We start from the raw sequence: 18,278 nt of genomic DNA on the forward strand, positions 1-18,278 counted from the left end.
ACGTTCGATTCTCAGCACCACATAAAAATAAATAAACAAAATAATAAAAAAAACAAAGAATAAAACCTTAAAAAAAAAACAAGTCTTAACAAATTTTAAAAGACTGAAATCATACCAAGTATCTTTTCCAACTATACTGGAATGAAAATAAAAATCAACTGTGGAAGGAAAACTAGAAAATTATAAATATGTAGAAATTGACTAACGTGGGGGATAAATGGAAGTACATGTTTGTAACCATCTTACGCTCTTCAGTCTTCCACTATTCAGGTAGCATAGTATTGTTTAAAGAGTGACTGTAGTAAATTAAAGATGCATACTTTAAACAACCACTAAAAACAAATAAGTAGAATTAATAATTGTGGGAAAATGTTAATACTAAAATAAAACAATTTTTTTTTAAAGGCAGGAAGAGAGGAAAGACTAGATGGACAAATTGAAAACAAAAAGGAAAAGTAGTACATTTAAACCCAGGCTCATTAATAATTACATTAACTTTCTGCAATGGTAGAAATATTCTATGTCTACACTGGCCACTACAGTTACTACTACCCACATGTAGCTATTGGATACTGGAAATGTGGCTAGTGCGACTAAGGTAATAATTTTATTCAATAAATTTTCATTAACATGTAAATAGCTCCCTGTATCGAGCCAGCAATTACCACATTAAACAATGCAGGTATAAATATTCCAAGTAAAAATAGGTATCATCAGACTGGATTAAAGGGCAAAACACAAACATACACTATCCACAAAATATACAAATTAAATATAAAAACAGTAGTTTAAAGGACAGAAAAGATAAACCAAAGAAACACTCATCTTAAAGAAGCTGAAGTATCTATGTTAGTATTTTAAAAGTATACTTCAGAATAAAGAATGCTACGAGAAATAAAGATGAATATTTAATAACATGTAGTCAACTCTTCAAGAAGATAAAACAATCCTAAATGTGTATGTACCTAATAAATGCACTTCAAAATACATAAAGCAAAACATGAGAGAAGTAAAAGGGAAAAAAAATATCAATGAATCCACAATTACTGTGGATTACCCTCTCTTCCTACAGTTAAGAGAATCAAAAGAGAACAATATAAAGATCACTATCAACCAACCTGACCTGACATTCATAGACTACTTTCCAATAACAGCAGCACAGACATCCTTTTCAAATATACATGAAACGCCAGCCACCAAGAGCACTTGAAGGACCCTTCTGTTCTACTGTCTATATGTCATCATAGTGCCAATACCAGAAAGAACTAGTTTTGCCAACCATGGTAACAAAGGCCTACAATTTAGTGACTTGGGAGGCTGAGACAGGCAAAATTGGCACTTTCCTGTCTCAGCCTCCAAAGTCACTGAAATTATAGAACCTGCCTCAAAATAAAAATTAAAAAGAGCTGAGGATGTGGCTCAGTTGGTAAAGCGACCCTGGATTCAATTCCCAGTACCACAAAATTAAACAAACAAATGTCAAAAGTGAATTTAGCACAATCACATAACAAGAGAGCAATATAAAATTGTTTCTGTTCAAAGTCTATACAGTGAAAACTAAATAAAATTGCTAAGAAAACTGAAAAGCTAAAAGGTGGAGAAATATACCATATTCATACATTGAAGATTTAACATTGTTAAGATGGCAATTCTCCCAAATAGATCTTTAGAGTTAGTGCTATCCCAATGAACATTCCAGCAGGCTTTTTTGTAGAAATTAACAATCTGATTTTAAAATGTATATGAAGATGCTTTTCAAATGCAAATATCCTAAAAGCCTAAACACAGAGTCAAAGCAGACATACAATGCGTGATTCCAAGACTTACTACAAAGCCACAGTAACTAAGACTGTGGAATTGGCACAAGGATGACATAGACAATAGAACAGAAGGGTCCAAAAACAGACCCACACATGGTTAACTGGCACCACATTAAATGAATGGTAAGAATGTTATCTGATGATAGAAATGTTTGCTATCTTAAATTATAGTCATTATACGCTGCATGTACATTTGTCAAAACTTATTGTCAACTGTACATTTTAATGTGAACTTTTAATGTGAACTTAAAATGTACATATCATTTGTGCATTATACCTAAATAGAAATAAGGTTAAAGTATAGTTAGAAATGAGCTCTCCATATTTATCTTGGTTATTAATGTGAATTTGGTCTTGAAGGAAAATAACATTTTTAAGGACTCATTATTCTCATAAGCATCGTTTTAAGATAGAAATTAATCATCAGACTTTTACATCTGAAGAAATATTGGCCAACTGCAAACTCACCCACTTAGTGGGGCTTCAAGAGTCAATATGAAGTATATCTCTAAGCCCATGTGGCTACCACTGTCATCTTTTTATTATGGTTTCTCTACAGAATGTTTTCCACTGAAGTTACTTCCCACTAAAACCATTGTTTTAAGCCTAACTTGACTGATTTTTAACTTTCCAAGACAAATCAACTTGAAAATAGAGGACAAGAAAGACCATAAACCTAAACAGTCCAGAAGATGGATGTCCAGTTCCTAACTACCTCCTGTGTACTAAGTACCTCAAGCTTAGGTTTGTTACATAAAAGTGCTTGGTGCAGGGGTGTGTAGCTCAGTGGAAGAGTACCTGCCTAGCATGGGCAAGGCCCTGGCTTCAATTCCTAGCATTAAAAAAACAAAACAGAAAAATAAAATCAAAATAAAAATGCCTATGTACTAAGCATTTCATAAAGACAAGGACAACTAAATTTTAATAAATAACTACCTTTTTTTCTTTTTTAATTTGTTCTTCTTAGATATACATGACAGTATATTTTGACATATTATATATACATGGAGTATAACTTATTCTAATTAGAATCCCAATCTTGTGGTTGTACACAATGTAGAGTTTCACTGGTGGTGTTTTCATATATGAACATAGGAAAGTTAGGTCTAACTCATTCTACTAGCTTTCCTGTTCCCAACCTCCCTTCCTTCCCTTTATCCCCCTTTGTCTAAGCCACTGAATTTCTATTCTTCCCTCCATATCCCCTTATTGTGTGTCAGCATCCGTATATCAGAGAGAACATTCAGCTTTTGGTTTTTTGGAATTGGCTTTTTTCACTTAGAATAGTCTCCACATTCATTTATTTACCAGCAACTGCCATAATTCCATTCCATTTTTATGGCTAAGTAATATTCCATTGTGTATACGTACCACATTCTATCTATTCATCTATTGAAGGGCACCTAGGTTGGTTCTATAGCTTAGCTATTGTGAATTGAGCTGCTATAAACAATTGATATGGCTGCATCACTGTAGTATGTTGATTTTAAGTCCTCTTGACTATATACCAAGGAGTGGGATAACTGGGACAAATGGTGATTTGATTCCAAGTTTTCTGAAGATTCTTCATACTGCTTTCCAGAATGATTGCACTAATTTGCAGTCCCACCAGCAATGTATGAATGTTTCTTTTTCTCTTGCCAACATTTATAAATAACAATCTTTCCAGCATTGCAGAGCAGATAAGTGATAAGTCTGTAATACTTTTCAGTGGTATAATTCTCTCTTAGTGGGCAAATTCAGACAGTCCTCCAACTTATGATGGTTTAAATCACAATATTTTTACTTTACCATAATGCAAAACTGGTATGCACTAACTAAAAGACATACTTTGAATTCTAGTTTTTTTCCCAGGCTACCAATATGCAGTATAATACTTTCTCACAATGCTGGGTGGCAGGAGAGAGCCACTGCTACCAGACAGCCTCGAAATCACAAGGGTAAACAGGCAAAACTCTCCTGTGTGCAGCATTGCTATGATGTTAGTAGATTAGATGTGTTCAACCATCTTCAACTTATAAACTTTTCAATTCATGATGGTTTTACTAGGATTAATGCCATCATAAGTTAAGAAGCATCTGTATTCTTATTGTTATAGATTTTAAAATGTTAAAATTCTATCTCAAGCCTGTAATCCCAGTGGCTGGGGAGGCTGAGGCAGAAGGATTGCAAGTTCAAAGCCATCCTCAGCAAAAGTGAGGTGCTAAGCAGCTTATGAGACCCTATTTCTACATAAAATACAAAAAAAAAAAAAAATAGGGCTAGGATGAAACTCAGCGGCCAAGTGCCCCTGAGCTTAATCCCTGGTACCAAAATAGTCTACAACAAAAATATTCTATCTCAAGTACTACTTGGATGAAACATTATTCGGTTAAAAACAAAAGTTCTGAGATAGGCATGGTAATGCATGCCTGTGGTCCCAGCTACTCAGAAGGGTGAGGTAGGGGAATCACTTGGGTCCCTGAGTCTGAGATCAGCCTGGGCAACATAACGAGATTCCGACTCAATAAATAAAATTTTAAAAATAAAAATTCTTAAGTCTAACATCTAAAAATGCTTGACAAATAAAAGAACCACATATTGTAACCAAAATCTTTATTGGCATAAATACTATAAAACACAAAAATATCCAAGAGGAAAGTGGTAGAAAATTCAGGAACATTGTAAAAACTTTCATATTCAAGAGGAAAGTAATGGAAAAGACTTTCTTAAAATCTCAGGACACCAGAGTTAAAAGTGAGAAATAAGTATATGTGCATATCATCAGCACTAAACTAACACTACTTTTAATAACTCACAGAATCAAAACATACTTACAGTTATGTGAACACTGAGGAATAATCATTGCAATGTTAAAATATTCAAAGCAAATTCCACATCGAAGTAAATCATCTATTCTCTGAAAGACAAAAACACATATATTCACATCAGAAAGACATAGAAATTGATCATCACAGAACTTTTTCTCTGCCCCCCCACAAAAACAATTCAATAATACTTCTTTTCCAAATATACATATTCAGAAGCTAACTCCAGATAAACTACAAGGGATCTTGACAAATAGAGAACCCTACCCCCACCATTATTGTTACACATTCAAATCTCAGGTTATCCAAATTGCTTTGGACAGACACTAGTGACACTGCACAGATTCCTGTGTCATGCTCATCCCTTTACAAAAGGGCTACTGCGTTCCTGCTCTACTTCCTGTGTTTCCAGTTCTTACTCCAAGCCTCCACCTCTTTAGACCCCATCCCCTGGCCTATGTGACTGTTGGGCAAAAGGTTCCATGAGCCACAGTCATCATACAGGTTAAGAGCCAAATCAGAGGCTTTTAAAGGCAAACATTAGAAAATATCTAGTTAAAACCCTTACTTTGCAAATGAGAAAACTGTACCAAAGCTGGCTCACAATGCTGGATATGAATCAAGATAGGATTAAAATTCCTGTCTTCCTACTAGTAGTTTAGTGCTTTATGCATGGTACAACACAGTAGAGACAAATGAAGAAGCCCTGGAAATAGATAGGATCAGTGATAGCAGAAGGAGATGAAGAAGCAGACAATTTGGAATGTTAGATACAAGGGTGTCAACTTGGAATGCAATCTAAACAGAAAAGGATCTACTCTTGAAAACTAAAATTGTTTAAGTCATTTAAGTAAGGTACAGAGAGTATACATAGTTGCCACCTTCTTAAAAAGAGAAGGGTGAGGAGCTTGGGATGCAGCTCATTGGCAGAACACTTGTCTAGTATGGGCAAGGACCCAGGTTTGATCTTCAGCACCAAAAAAATGGGGGGGAGGTATTAAGAATGTCTTCTATTTTATCATATATATTTTAAAACTTCTGAAAAGATACACAAGAAAGCAATAAATGTTTTGTAGGAATCAGGGATCAAGAAACTGAACAAATGAGGGGCATGGTGGGAGGGACACTTTTCATTTTTTTATGTATTTTTTGAACCATATGAATCTATCATGTAACTTAAGAACAAATAAAAAAGACTAATGTCATTACTAGTCCATATAAAATATTATGTAGCCATTAAAAACATTATTTCAGGGGCTGGGGATGTGGCTCAAGCGGTAGTGCGCTGGCCTGGCATGCGCTGGGCACTGGGTTCGATCCTCAGCACCACATAAAAATAAAAATAAAGATGTTGTGTCCACCAAAAACTAAAAAATAAAATATTAAAAAATTCTCTCTCTCTCTCAAAAAAAAAAAAAAGATTTCAAAGAATAGTTAATGCCACAAGAAAATTTCCCCATTTTAATGGACATCTTTTTTTTTTAAGTCAGAAAACGAAATCGACAAAAATAACACAAAATAAGAGCAACTCTAGAGTTTAACCCTGTTAACAACAGTAACATAGCACAAGTATCTCAGTTTTAAAAACAAAGCCCGCCAGACACAGTGAGGTACACCTGTAATCCCTATGACTTGGGAAGCTGAGGCAGGAGGATGGCAGGTTGGAGGCCAGCCTCAGCAACTAAGCAAGGCCCTAAGCAACTTAGTGAGACCCTGTCTTAAAATAAAAATTAAAAAGGGCTGTGGGATGTGAGCCAGTGGTAAACCCCCTCGGGGTTCAATCTCCAGTACTATTTAAAAGGAGGCGGGGACGCTGGGGTGGTGGCTTAGTGGTGGAGCGCTCACCTAGCACGAGCGACAGGCACTGGGATCGATTCTCAGGACCACATAAAAAACAAATAAATAAAATAAAGGCATTTTGTGTCCATCTACAACTAAAAAAAATAAATAAATAAAAAGGGCGGGATGGATAAGAGAAACTGTTAGGGAGGAGTTAGGCCACAGTGTGACTGGACTAACTAGACTGGGCTTGCCCCTAATCAGAATAAAAGTGAAAGATTCTGTACAGCTGAGCACCCGCCTTGCTACGCGATGGTTACCACGTAATTAGAAGCCGGACGTGGCGGCGCAAGCCTCTGATCCTAGCAACTCCGGAGGCCAGTCCGAGAGAAACTTAGTGCGACTCGGCCTCAAAATAAAATATAAAAATAAAAAAAGGACCAGAAAGGATGGGGCTCAGTGGTAGAGCGCCCCTGGGTTCAGCCCGCAGCGCCGCAAAAATTTAAAAAAATAAATATTATTTGACGTACTGTCCACCCCAAATCATGCCTGAGGTCGCTGTTTAAAATATAGTGCTTGGCATACGGGCAATTCCCTGAAAGAAGTAGCTGTCACTGTCGGTGTCACCACTTAGTGACTGTTTTTCTCCATGACACTGAATGTGGTGACAGAAACGTAGTGTGCCCGGTTCCTTAAAACGGCCAGCCTCGGTTCACCTCAGCGGCCGAAGCTTGCCCTCGTCACCGCTCAGCGGAGAAAACAGGCCGAAAGCCCAGCGTCAGGCTACAAGCGGAGGAGCGCCGGGTACCCTGGCCCAGCCGGCAGTTCGCGCGGAGTCTTTTCTCCCACAAGGCGGGGCTGTCCTCCCACCGACAAACGGGGCCCCCCACGTCCCCAAAGAACTCACCTTCATCACTGCCAGGCCTGGAGGCCACCGAGGCTCGGCCAAGGTTTCCATGATCTCTCCTCAGGATGCCGGGGCCCGCCTCCCACTGGCCTCCCGCGCTAGATTACTACTCGAAATTCCCCGCGCTACTGAGCTACGTCAGCAATTCGCGACGCGCCTGAGGCGAACGCGGAACCTGCCGGGAGTTGCAGTAATAGGTGGAGCGCCGCCGAAGGTTCCGAAATGGCGCATGCGCCTGACTTCTGGTCCTCGTCTTCCCCCGCAGTTGCGTGGTTAAAAATCTCAGCGCCTGTTGAATATCGGGAAAAGACAGCCAGGAAACAGACCAAGGCCAGGCCCTGTCAGATAGTTAAAAATGTAAGCCGATGCTTCCTCCTTCGCGTCGCCTTCCTTGATGGCTGTAATAATCTGTCCTACTCTGAGCAAGACAGTTTTTAGATCTATTATTTCATTTCACCCATGTCACAACTCTGGGAGGAAGGTACATTTGTCAGTTTGCACAAGAGGAAGCCCCTGACTAAAACAGTGAATGGATCTGTCTCAAGTCACACAGTGGCGTTGAGGAGACTCCAAATAGGCCTGTGGGCTATATAGGCTTTAAATGGGAGCTCTTGCTTTAATTTTATTTATTTATTTATTTGGTAGTCATGGTGGTGCTATTGAGTGGAACTGACGGCCCCATGCATACACACACTCTACCCCTGGCTACATCCCTGAGCCCTCAAATTAGAATCTTAATTTAAAATTATTCCTTTTCTTCAGAGGAAACCACTGTTAGTATTGTACATAGCTACCAAATATTTCCTATGTAGACTAACAAAGATTCTTTGCCTGAACAAACTTTATTCATACTCTTGAACTGATACCTCTGGTTATTGGTGACAAGTCCTGCTTGTTGTAGTTTGAACATTAGAGAAGCGTGCAGAGGCAAGCATATGAAGCAGGGTTTATTTAAAAGGGGGTAACATAAATTTCTCCCGCAAGGAAGAAGGGGGCCATAGCTGGTACCATGGTATCCCAAGAGGTGAGATGTTCTGCCCTTTTTAAATGTCCTAGGCTTCCTTTTTCTTTCCCCCCTTATCTTTCTCCTTCCTGCTTACTTGACTAGGCCCAGGAAATGCTGGGTGGGATGGCCAAAAACGGGGAAGTAGATGGGCTGAAGGGGGAAGGGCCTGGTGGAGTAGACAGGACACATTAACAACCTTATAGCTCCCTGTAGGGAGGGGAAATTGCTGGGACTAGTTACCTTGGCAACTGGTGGGAGCAGGAGCTGGTTCTTGATAAGATCCCTCAGGGGGCAGTCTTCAATTTCCCAGACTCACTCAAAATCGGCCTCCTTGACCCTACCTGACTCGATTTACCTATCTACACTAACTGCCTGTCTAATTCTGGCTTCAGAACCATCTCGCAGGCCAATCCATGTACTTTGATAAAATCCACTTTTAGCAAAAAAACCCTGTTAAATCCGTTTACAGAACCCCCATTGTTGACATCTTTTCATCCTATCTGAATGGGTTCCTTACCCTCCACCATCCCCTAGGTGATGCCTAATTGCTCTGGTCTGTCTTTAACAAGAATCTTATTAGGTTGTTTTAACCAGAATCCTGTCTTACCCCTGATGTTTCTTTGCACTACTCCCCTCTCTGCTCCCTGGCTATAAATTCCTGTTTCCCCAGGCCACATTCAGAGTTGAGCCAAATCTCTCCCCTCTGTTGCGGTGATTCCTATACCTATCAGGATAGTCCTGAATATTTTTTTCTTTAATAAGACACAAACATAGATACTTTTTTGCCCACAAATGTTATATTAAATGCATACTGGCTGGACACATCTGTAATATCAGAGTCTTGGGAGACTGAAGCAGGAGGATGGCAAGCTCCAGCCCAACCTGAGCAATTTAGAAAGACACCATCTTGGGGGGGGGGGGGAGGGGAGTAAATAAATAAAAATTTTAAAAATAAAATAAAAAGGAGGTGGGGATGTAGCTTAGTGACAAAGTGCTTGCCTAGTGTGCAATAGAACCTGAATTAAACCCCCAGTACCAAAATAACTCTAGGGATTTGTTTATTTACCTACTTCCTTCAACATTTTTGATACCTCCCCATGTTTGTACATATAGATTGCATAATGAATGCACCTAAATGGGTGTTTGAACCCAGATCCCTAGGACACAGGGAGAGTCTCAAAGATCAGAGCAAGAACCATTATAGACACAGAATTCTCACCCACCATCTGGTCTAAAGTGGCTATGGGAATGTCATAGCAAGACTGCAATAAATCCATCTTAGAGCAGGAAACGGAAACTTTATTTACCAGCCACCAGTCCAGATCCACCAGTCCAGATTCACCAGCTGGCGGGCCAAGGGGTAAGCTGCAAGTCTACTCCCTTCAACCCCCTCCCAGGGTTTGAATACAACTTTTATAGTCCAAAATCATACTAATCATAAGTGGCTGTTGCTATGATTTAAAACCATAAACAAGTGTCATGAGATCTAAAATCATAACAAAAGGGAGTGGGCCAAAACGTCCCTAGTTGAGCACAAGTTAAAGAATGGTTACTAACATCTAGACAATCAATCTCTGACAGGGTACATTGTCCAAGAAAAATGGGAACCAAAGAGAGAACAATTTTACATTGTATAAGAATTGCCATTTTGTGTTGTCAAACATGCTATGCTAAGCAACTATTGATGGGTACAGAGGCAGGGCTTTCCCATGGGAGAAGCATTTCTTACAGGATGTAGAATCTCAGGGCAACATGGAGTCTGTTTGGTCATTACCCTATAGCTTGGTCCATAACAGGAACCACAATTGGGAGCCACACAGACCTAAATTTGAATCTATGATCTGTCACCATGCAATTTGGGGTTTCTAAGCCTTATTTTCTTCTTTTGTAAAATTGTGATGATAATACCTACCTTGGAGGGCTATTATGATCTTTTTAAAATGCTGGAAGATGCCTAGCAGAGTGCTTGACATCAAGCAAGTGGCCATCTATGGCAGTAGTAGTCATAGTTGTCGTTATTAGCAATTATTCTCCCTAATAAATGTTATTAGCCAGAAGGCAAAGAGATTATCCCTTCAGAGCTAGTACCTTTAATCTCCAGGAGTCTAAATCCCAGCTCTACCACTTGCCATGTGCAAATATGGTCTCTAAATATGGTCTCCAATAAAAGGAATCAAGAATGATTGGAGAAATGACTGCGTTTAGATCTTTTTAAATGGAGCAAGGGCAGGGGCAAGATGAACCTGGAGCATCTAATTGTGCCCCCAAATAAGGAAGTTGTCAAAACTAGCAGATGCAAGAGCCAGCTTAAAGTTGCTCTCACATTGAAAAGAACATTGATTGCATCTGATTTAAATATCCTGAATTTTTTTTTTCAGTACTAGGTTTTGAATCCAGAGCCTTTTGCATGCTAGGCAAATGCTGTACCATTGAGCTACATCCCCAGCCCTGTTTATTTTATATTTTGAGATAGGGTCTCAAGTTGCTTAGGGCCTCACTAAATTGCTAAGGCTGCCCTCAAACTTTTAATTCTCCTGCCTCAGCCTCCTGAGATTACATATGTGTGCTGTCATACCCAGTGTCAGCTAAATCTTTTGAAATACAAGAATTTATCATGAGTCTCAGCAGAAGAAAAGTAATCCCTCATCTACCACTGGAAGTAATTGTATCAGCTTCTCACTCTGAAAATGAACTGTATTTCAGGGAAATCCTAGCCCTCTTTGAAGAGACTTTCTCACTGGTAAAATTACAAAATCCCTTTTGTAACTCCTAATGAAATATTATTGTTCCAGGCAGTGATCACCAATGGGTGGACAAAGGTGTTAGGTGTGTAGTTCTTGGGGAACTGGCTTTTTGTCAAGTTCCACTTTATCAGGCCACAGCTCAATGGGGGAAGAGTAGCTTTTCAGTGGAATAATGAGAATGAATTCACCTGAACCTCTTGATCAAGCTGACCATTTCTAGAAGTGGGCATCAAACAGCCTGTGCTCCCTGGTATGATATAATGCGAAGCATACCAAAAATGGTGGAACTAAATCTAATCATAGTTTTCAATCCAGCTTCTGGTTCAGAAGGCACCAGGAGAGGTCAGCACCAGCGGATTAACAACCTGAGGAAACATTCTCCCAGAAAACAGGCCAGAGGGCAGCAAGTCAAGAGCCGGGGGTGCTATTCTAGAAAGAGACCCAAGAGCTGTAACACCTCTTATGGTCTCCTTTGGATCCTGATTTGAACAAACCGACTTTTAAAAGACATTTTTGCAACCATCAAGGAAATTTGAATATGGATTAGGTCCATTAACATTTATTCTAGTCATTGTGATAATGAGGTTGTAATTATGTAGAGAAATATCATTATCAGAGACATAACTGATGTGTTCCTGGATGAAATGTCATCTTACAGGTGATTTATTTTAAATTAAAAAAAAGACAAAGCAAACTTGGAAAAATGTAATTGACTATTAAATCTCGATGATAGACAATGGTTAATTATACTATTCTTTTTCTCTATAAATTTGATTTTTTTCATAAAAAAAAAAATAGAGGCTGCTTCATCACATACCAGCCAGAGCAGAACAACTCCTTATTTATCCCAGTTTGATTTATGGTTTGTACCTATGCCTGATTCATGTTCTGAACCAGGAAAAAGAAAAAAAATTGAGACTGGGGGTTTAGATCAGGAACAGAGTGCTTGCCTAGCATATATGAGGTCATGGGTTCTATCCCATATATAAGTATATATATATTTATGTATATGCATATGTATGTATATGCTTACTCTGGCTGCTATCTTAAAAGTGGCCACATTGGGGCAGCAGAGCATCAGGCTACCTGTGAGCTCAGGCTTTGCAGAGGAATTGCAGATGGGCAATCACCTCATTCAATCATAATTCATTTATTTCTTATCCTTTGGTTTAACTGAATTTTAATGAGCTCTGACTACATTCACGGTATTGTGCTAGACTTAGGGGGGGACAAAGAGTGCAATTCACCCCATCCCTATCCTCCTGCTACTATGTGTAGTTTCTGGAAAGCAGGAATGGGCAGTCATCAGATTGTCCTGGGTCTCTATAGACAGTGGTGTCCAAGTCTCACATCACTGGGATGGAGACCATGGCCAGATATGTTGGAAAGAAAGAAAATAATATGGGGACTGGAGGGAGCTGGCCACTTGTGTTGAGTGAGTTGACCTATAGACATTGGGTTTGTTATTCACCAATTGTGTGGTCTTGGGAAAGCTACTTTGCCTCTCTGAATCTTGTGGGGCCAATAACAGTTCATAGCTTTAGCTCCTCTGTTGGAAGAGAACGAGATAGTCTATGTAAATGTTTAACATAGTATTCCCATACCCAGAGGTTCCCATTTGGACCTCTGGGGTAAAAGCAGACCATCAATTGTCCAATTTACATAAAAGCCCCAGTGTTTGCTAAGGGAAATGACAAATGGAGCTTTTGGAGTGGGACACTGAAACTAAGGCTCTCCCAAAGGCAAGATCACAATCACAGAAGCTATATTTACTGAGGGTTTTCTCTGTGCCAGCCATGGTCCCAAGAGTAAGGCTATGAGGCAGGTGCTGTTACTGTCCCTACTTTAGAGATAGGGAATTAGGAGGTTCAAGAATTTTCCTGAGGTTTCTCAGCTGGAGAAGATGGGAGGCCAGGATTTACACCTAAGCAGTCTGACCTTGGAGTCCTCATTCATGTCCATGAGGGTGGTTGTACTCCTTTTTGGAGGTGGTGCTGCATAAGACAAGGCATTCACCTAGACACAAAGGGGTTTCCTCTATAGCTGATAGAAGTCTGTGGACCTGCAGAAAGGGCGACAAGAATGCTATGAAATGTGTTTCCCAGGAGCGCCCCCTGGAGGGCAGAGCAGTTGATAAGCTCATGGGTTTTGCCTTCTCAGCATTACTGTTCTGATAACAGAACCCATCTTGTCCTCTTGGGAAAACACCCTTACCCTACTCTCTGTCACGTGATCAGGCAAGGCTGACCCAAGTTTCTGGATAACGCTGGGGCAAGATGAGACCAGGTCAAGAACAGCAAGACCCGCCCTCCATTCAGTGATTGGTTCATGGTAAGCATGTGACTCAAACTAGACCAATCAGAAAATCCTGAGAATTTTACTCACGGCCTAAGAGATCCTGGGTGTGTGTGGGTGTGTGGGTTTGGGTGGGTGTGAGCATACACAAACACACACACATACCTGCAGCTACATGCCCATATGTGGCTAGTGTAGCTAAGTGCTAGGATCTAAGCTTGGGATTGCTTTGGGATTCCATTCAGAGAATGCAGACTGTATGATGGAGAGCAGAGCGGTGAGGTAGGTTTTTGTCACTTTGATGAACACGTCCTACTTGGTGCGTTTCACAAACAATCGCCTTAAAGCAGAAAGGGACACGGTATGGATCAGAGGATTAAAGAGCAATGAGCATTAGACTGGGTTAGAATGAGAAAATGGAGAAGGAAAATATTGTTGTACATGACAAGAGTAGGGCTCTGTAAGCTGCCTGGAAAGAAAGGTGTATAGTTTGGATCTAAAAAGCTTCTAGCTGGAACCATGGACTAATTCATTTGAAGGATTAATAATTTGAATGAACTACTGGATGAGAACTATAGGCATATGGGCTATGGCTGGAGGAGCATGTCCTTGGGGGTATGGCCTTGGACTTTATATTGCCTCTGGCTCTCCTCTCTTACTCTCTCTGCCTTGTGGCTGCTGTGAACTGAATAGCTTTCCTCTGCCACACCCTTCAGCCATGATGTTCTGAGTAACAAAGTAGGCAGAGGTGGGCTGAATCTCTCAAACCCTGAGCCCAAAGTAAGCTCAGAAGTTTTCCTCCTCTTAGTTGTTATTTTTTTTTTCAATATTTATTTTTCAGTTTTCAGCAGACACAACATCTTTGTTTGTATGTGGTGCTGAGGATCGAACCCGGGCCGCACGCATGCCAGGTGAGCGGGCTACTGCTTGAGCCACATCCCCAGCCCCCTCTTAGTTGTTCTTGTAAGGTATTTTGGTCACAGAAATGAAAAGCTGATTAACACAGGTCTGAAGCTTTGCTCCATTCCTGGGACCTTGATCTCCATTGGGGAGAATTTGAATCATTCCCTTGGGGGTGAGGCGCAGTATGTGCAGAGGACAAAGGAAACAAAGTTGGAAATTTAGAAAAAAAAAATGGGTTAGAGGCTCAAGGCTCATAAATAATAATAACCATTCTTCTTCCTTCTCATCCTTCAGCTGATGTCAGGTAAAGAGAGGTAGGTTTGTTACAATCCAAGGTCCATGGCTCTACATCATGGCCCCTGCAGTACTTCAATTTTCAATAATCACCCAAGCCCTTCATTTTTAGGGGGTAGCTGCAGTCTAGACACCAGAGATAAATTTTTTTAACAAAAAATAGGATTAAGTAAAACCCCTGTTAAAACCTTTTTTGTTCCTTCTCCAGGGGCTACATGAGCAGCAGTCAACCTCTCATTCCCTACCATTTCCTGGTGCCAGACATAAGGCCCACAAGGAAGGTTTCTTGGGTCACACTCCCAGACTGCTGTAGACACTCACAGTTAGACCATGCTCTCTATTCCACACCATGTCCAGGACCTGTCTGTTTTTTTGTTTTGTTTTGTTTTTTAGTACTGGGCACTTAACCATTGAGCCACAAACCTAGCTCCTTTAATGTTTTATTTTGAGACAAGATCTCACTGAATTGCTGAGTCTGGCTTTGAACTTGCAATCCTTTTGCCTGAGCCTTCCAGGTTGCTGGAATTACAGGCATGCGCCACCATGCCTGGCTCCCCTGTCTGATTCTTTTTTTTTTTTAATTTTAATATTTATTTTTTAGTTGTTTTTTTTTTTTTTTTTCCCGGTGGACACAACATCTTTGTTTGTATGTGGTGCTGAGGATTGAACCCGGGCTGCACGCATGCCAGGTGAGCGTGCTACCGCTTGAGCCACATCCCCAGTCCCACTGTCTGATTCTTGCACCTATGAGAGAAGGGCAAAGACTCAGTTATAGAGAGAGACCTTAAATCTGGTCCCCAGAGCTGCAACATCATTGCATTGTGTCCTATAGTAAGTTACTTAACCTCTCTGGGCTATTTCCATATAGGTTGAGTCAGAGCAACAGTAGTACCTGCTTTGTAGGGTGTTTGGGAGAGCTGACAAGTTGGCTTTTAGATGTGATAAGCTTAAAACACTTGGAACACAGCACACTCAAAACACCTTGCCTGTGGCCTTTCTCTTGACTTTATCCTTGGTACTTTTATAAAGCAAATAGCAGAAACTCACTCAAGTTACATGGGGGCAAGGGGAGGGGTGTGAACATAAGGCCTCCTGGTGAGGACATGGCACTGGGGGCGGTGCCTGACTCCCTGGGGACTGGATGGCTTTGCTCTCAGAGAACCACAATCTCCTCCCTTCACTTCCCTTCACCCTCAGCTCTCTCATCAATCCTGACTTCCACCTTCACTCAGCCCATAAGAGCCCTCTACTTCCTCATCATGTGGACTTTCATCTTCTTCTCCAGTCCAATAGTTTTGTTACTTCTGGGTCAAACTTCCTAAGAAAAGTCATCTATTACCTAAGGGCCATCAGGGGCCTTGTAATCAGCTGCCATCCTTGGCTCAATCCACTGGGCCAGGAAATGGGATGACACAATCCAAACAGCCATCAAAACTCCAAGGGCATGGGGCTGATCCTTTCTGAAAGCACAGTGGTTGTGGCAAAGGATGATTGACAACCGCCCCACCACCCCCACTGTGTTTCTGAAGCCTCTGCCAAAGCATCAAGAAAAGCCTTCAGAGGTGGAGAAAACAGTCAAAATCCCTCCCCCTCCCATTTTATAGCTGAGGAAACTGATGCCCATTCCAGGCAAGGGACTTGCTCCACATCTAATAGCCAGTGAATGGTGGAATTGCAGTTCAAGCTTTCTGGTTCCCCCACTCATCAGATGCCCAACAAGCTGCTCTTCCTGTCCTCAGAGAATGAAGTTGAAGCAGATGAGGAGAAGCAACAGGGACTAACCCAGCAGCATTTTTGCTGCATGGTTGAATGGCCTGGGCCTGCTATGCAGATTGTTTTTTCCAGAGCCAATCCACCCAGTGGAGCAGAGCCTCTTATCAGCCCAGGTTCCTAAGGAAATGGAGGTTCCAGGATGTTTTGTTTCTTGGCGAAGCCAATGAGCTGGTACAAGTCAGGGTTTGGATCCACACGGGGTTCCCTCTGAACCCAGAGCCTTTGCACATCCACTAAAGACTGAAGTTCACCAACCCCCACCCCCGGGATGTCGGAATGGTGTGCAGGAGTGGGTGTGCTAGGGGCTGCTGTGGAGGGACTAGTGAGGGCCCAGGGAGCATGGGCTAAGGATCAGGAAATCCAGAGGCCTTTTTTTTTATCCCTCCATCTGTTTCTGAATTTGGGGCAGATCCTACATCTTCTCTGGTCCTCAGCCTCCCTGTTAGATGAACATCCCATTCACCTTCATCTAAGGTGGTTGTCATGACAACCAGACTTCCCAACAACCAGGCTTTTGGGAACCACAGAAGTCTGGCTGGCATGAAGGACCAACCCAGAAGGTGGTTCCTAAACTTGATCTTGTAAGCAGGGCAGTAAAAAGGACAGGTCTGGGCTCTGGAATCATCAGTTAGGGAATCCTGGACGTAATCTCCCTAAGCATCAGCAGTTTCCTCCTTGGAAAAAGAGAGATACGAACAGAATCTACCTCCACAGGTGCCTGGAAGGATTGGAGGAGGTAAGACATGTGAAGGGCATTGAACTGTTCTCACTTATAGAATGCACTTGATGAATATTAACTTCATTGTTAACCTAACCTCAGTCCATGGACAAGTACATATTTTTTAGTGTATTTGCATAGGCATTTTTCTAACATATGTGTTAGCCCTTTATATGTAACTAACCACCCTAAAATGGAGTGATTAAAAACCATATTTTATTTCTCATTAATCTATAGGATGAAGACAGCTCTTGCAATCTCCTTTGGGCAACTGTTGTTTGCTAATACAAAGTCTGGCTGGGGTTGACATCACCCTTGAAACCAGGCACATTTATCTATTCCATTAAATGTGCTTAGGCACATTTATCTATTCCATTCCCCGGGGCTATGTTAGCTGGGCATCTGTGGTTCATTCAAGGAAAATCAGATCCAAGATTTTTATCCTACTGAGACTGAGGAGATACAGGTAGTGGAAGCTTCTTCTGCCATTGTGAGCTAACCTGAGGGAAGATACTGCCCCCTTGAGTCCTCAATTCATGCAGAGTTTGAAGCCAGGGCCCACCTGGGTTTTCCAGTTATGTGAAAACCAGCCAACCCCTCCACCTTTTCTTTTTTTGTTTTATTTTGTTTCATTTGATTTTTGGTACTGGGGATTGAACCCAGGGGCACTTTACCACCGAGCCAAATCTCCAACCCTTTTTTTATTTTGAGACAGGGTCTTGCTGAATTGCTGAGGTTGGCCTCCAACTTGTGATCTTCCTGCCTCAGCCTCCCAAGCTGCTGGGACTACAGGTGTTCTTCACCATGGCTTTTGCTTATTTGTCATTTGTAAACAAAAAACGTCCTAAACAGATGTGCCCAGGAAGTGAATGATCCAGCAATGCCTTGTGCCTGGCAAAGCTGTCAGACAGCTCAAATTTGCTCTTTGTGCCTCTGTGGATTAGAAATACTACTCTATAAATTATTGAGTCAAAATCAATTTCAGACTTCTGAAATTATGATTTTGTGCAATTAGTCTGTATGCAGCTTTGAGAGCTTGAGAGTAGAAGCTGGGTCTCATCCATCTGTGTCCCCATCAGTTCACTTGGGGCAAAACACAAAAATGCTCCATCCTTTCTTGATGAATGAATGAAAGCCTTCTGATTTGGGATTCTCAAATGAGTGCTATTGCTGGGAGGAAATAAACAGACTGTGGAATGCATAGCAAATGTGTGCTTTCAGGAGCAGAGGAG

The 18,278-nt window shown here is 41.2% G+C and overlaps 1 protein-coding gene across 1 annotated transcript in view; it reads right to left on the reverse strand.

Annotated features, from left to right (window-relative positions):
- Rad18 (RAD18 E3 ubiquitin protein ligase) overlaps window positions 1-7,450 on the reverse strand; it is a 96,366-nt gene extending 88,916 nt beyond the window's left edge. The window contains exons 1-2 of the mRNA XM_015494957.2: window positions 7,314-7,450; window positions 4,638-4,719 (exon numbers count right to left, since the gene is read on the reverse strand). Of these exons, the coding sequence (XP_015350443.1) occupies window positions 4,638-4,719; window positions 7,314-7,364 (133 nt within the window). The 5' untranslated portion in view covers window positions 7,365-7,450. The remainder of the gene's footprint in view (window positions 1-4,637; window positions 4,720-7,313) is intronic.
- Window positions 7,451-18,278: the final 10,828 nt, after the last annotated feature.

This window comes from Marmota marmota, unplaced genomic scaffold, assembly GCF_001458135.2.
Source record: "Marmota marmota marmota unplaced genomic scaffold, marMar, whole genome shotgun sequence".
In the NCBI taxonomy this organism is placed as follows: domain Eukaryota; kingdom Metazoa; phylum Chordata; class Mammalia; order Rodentia; family Sciuridae; genus Marmota; species Marmota marmota.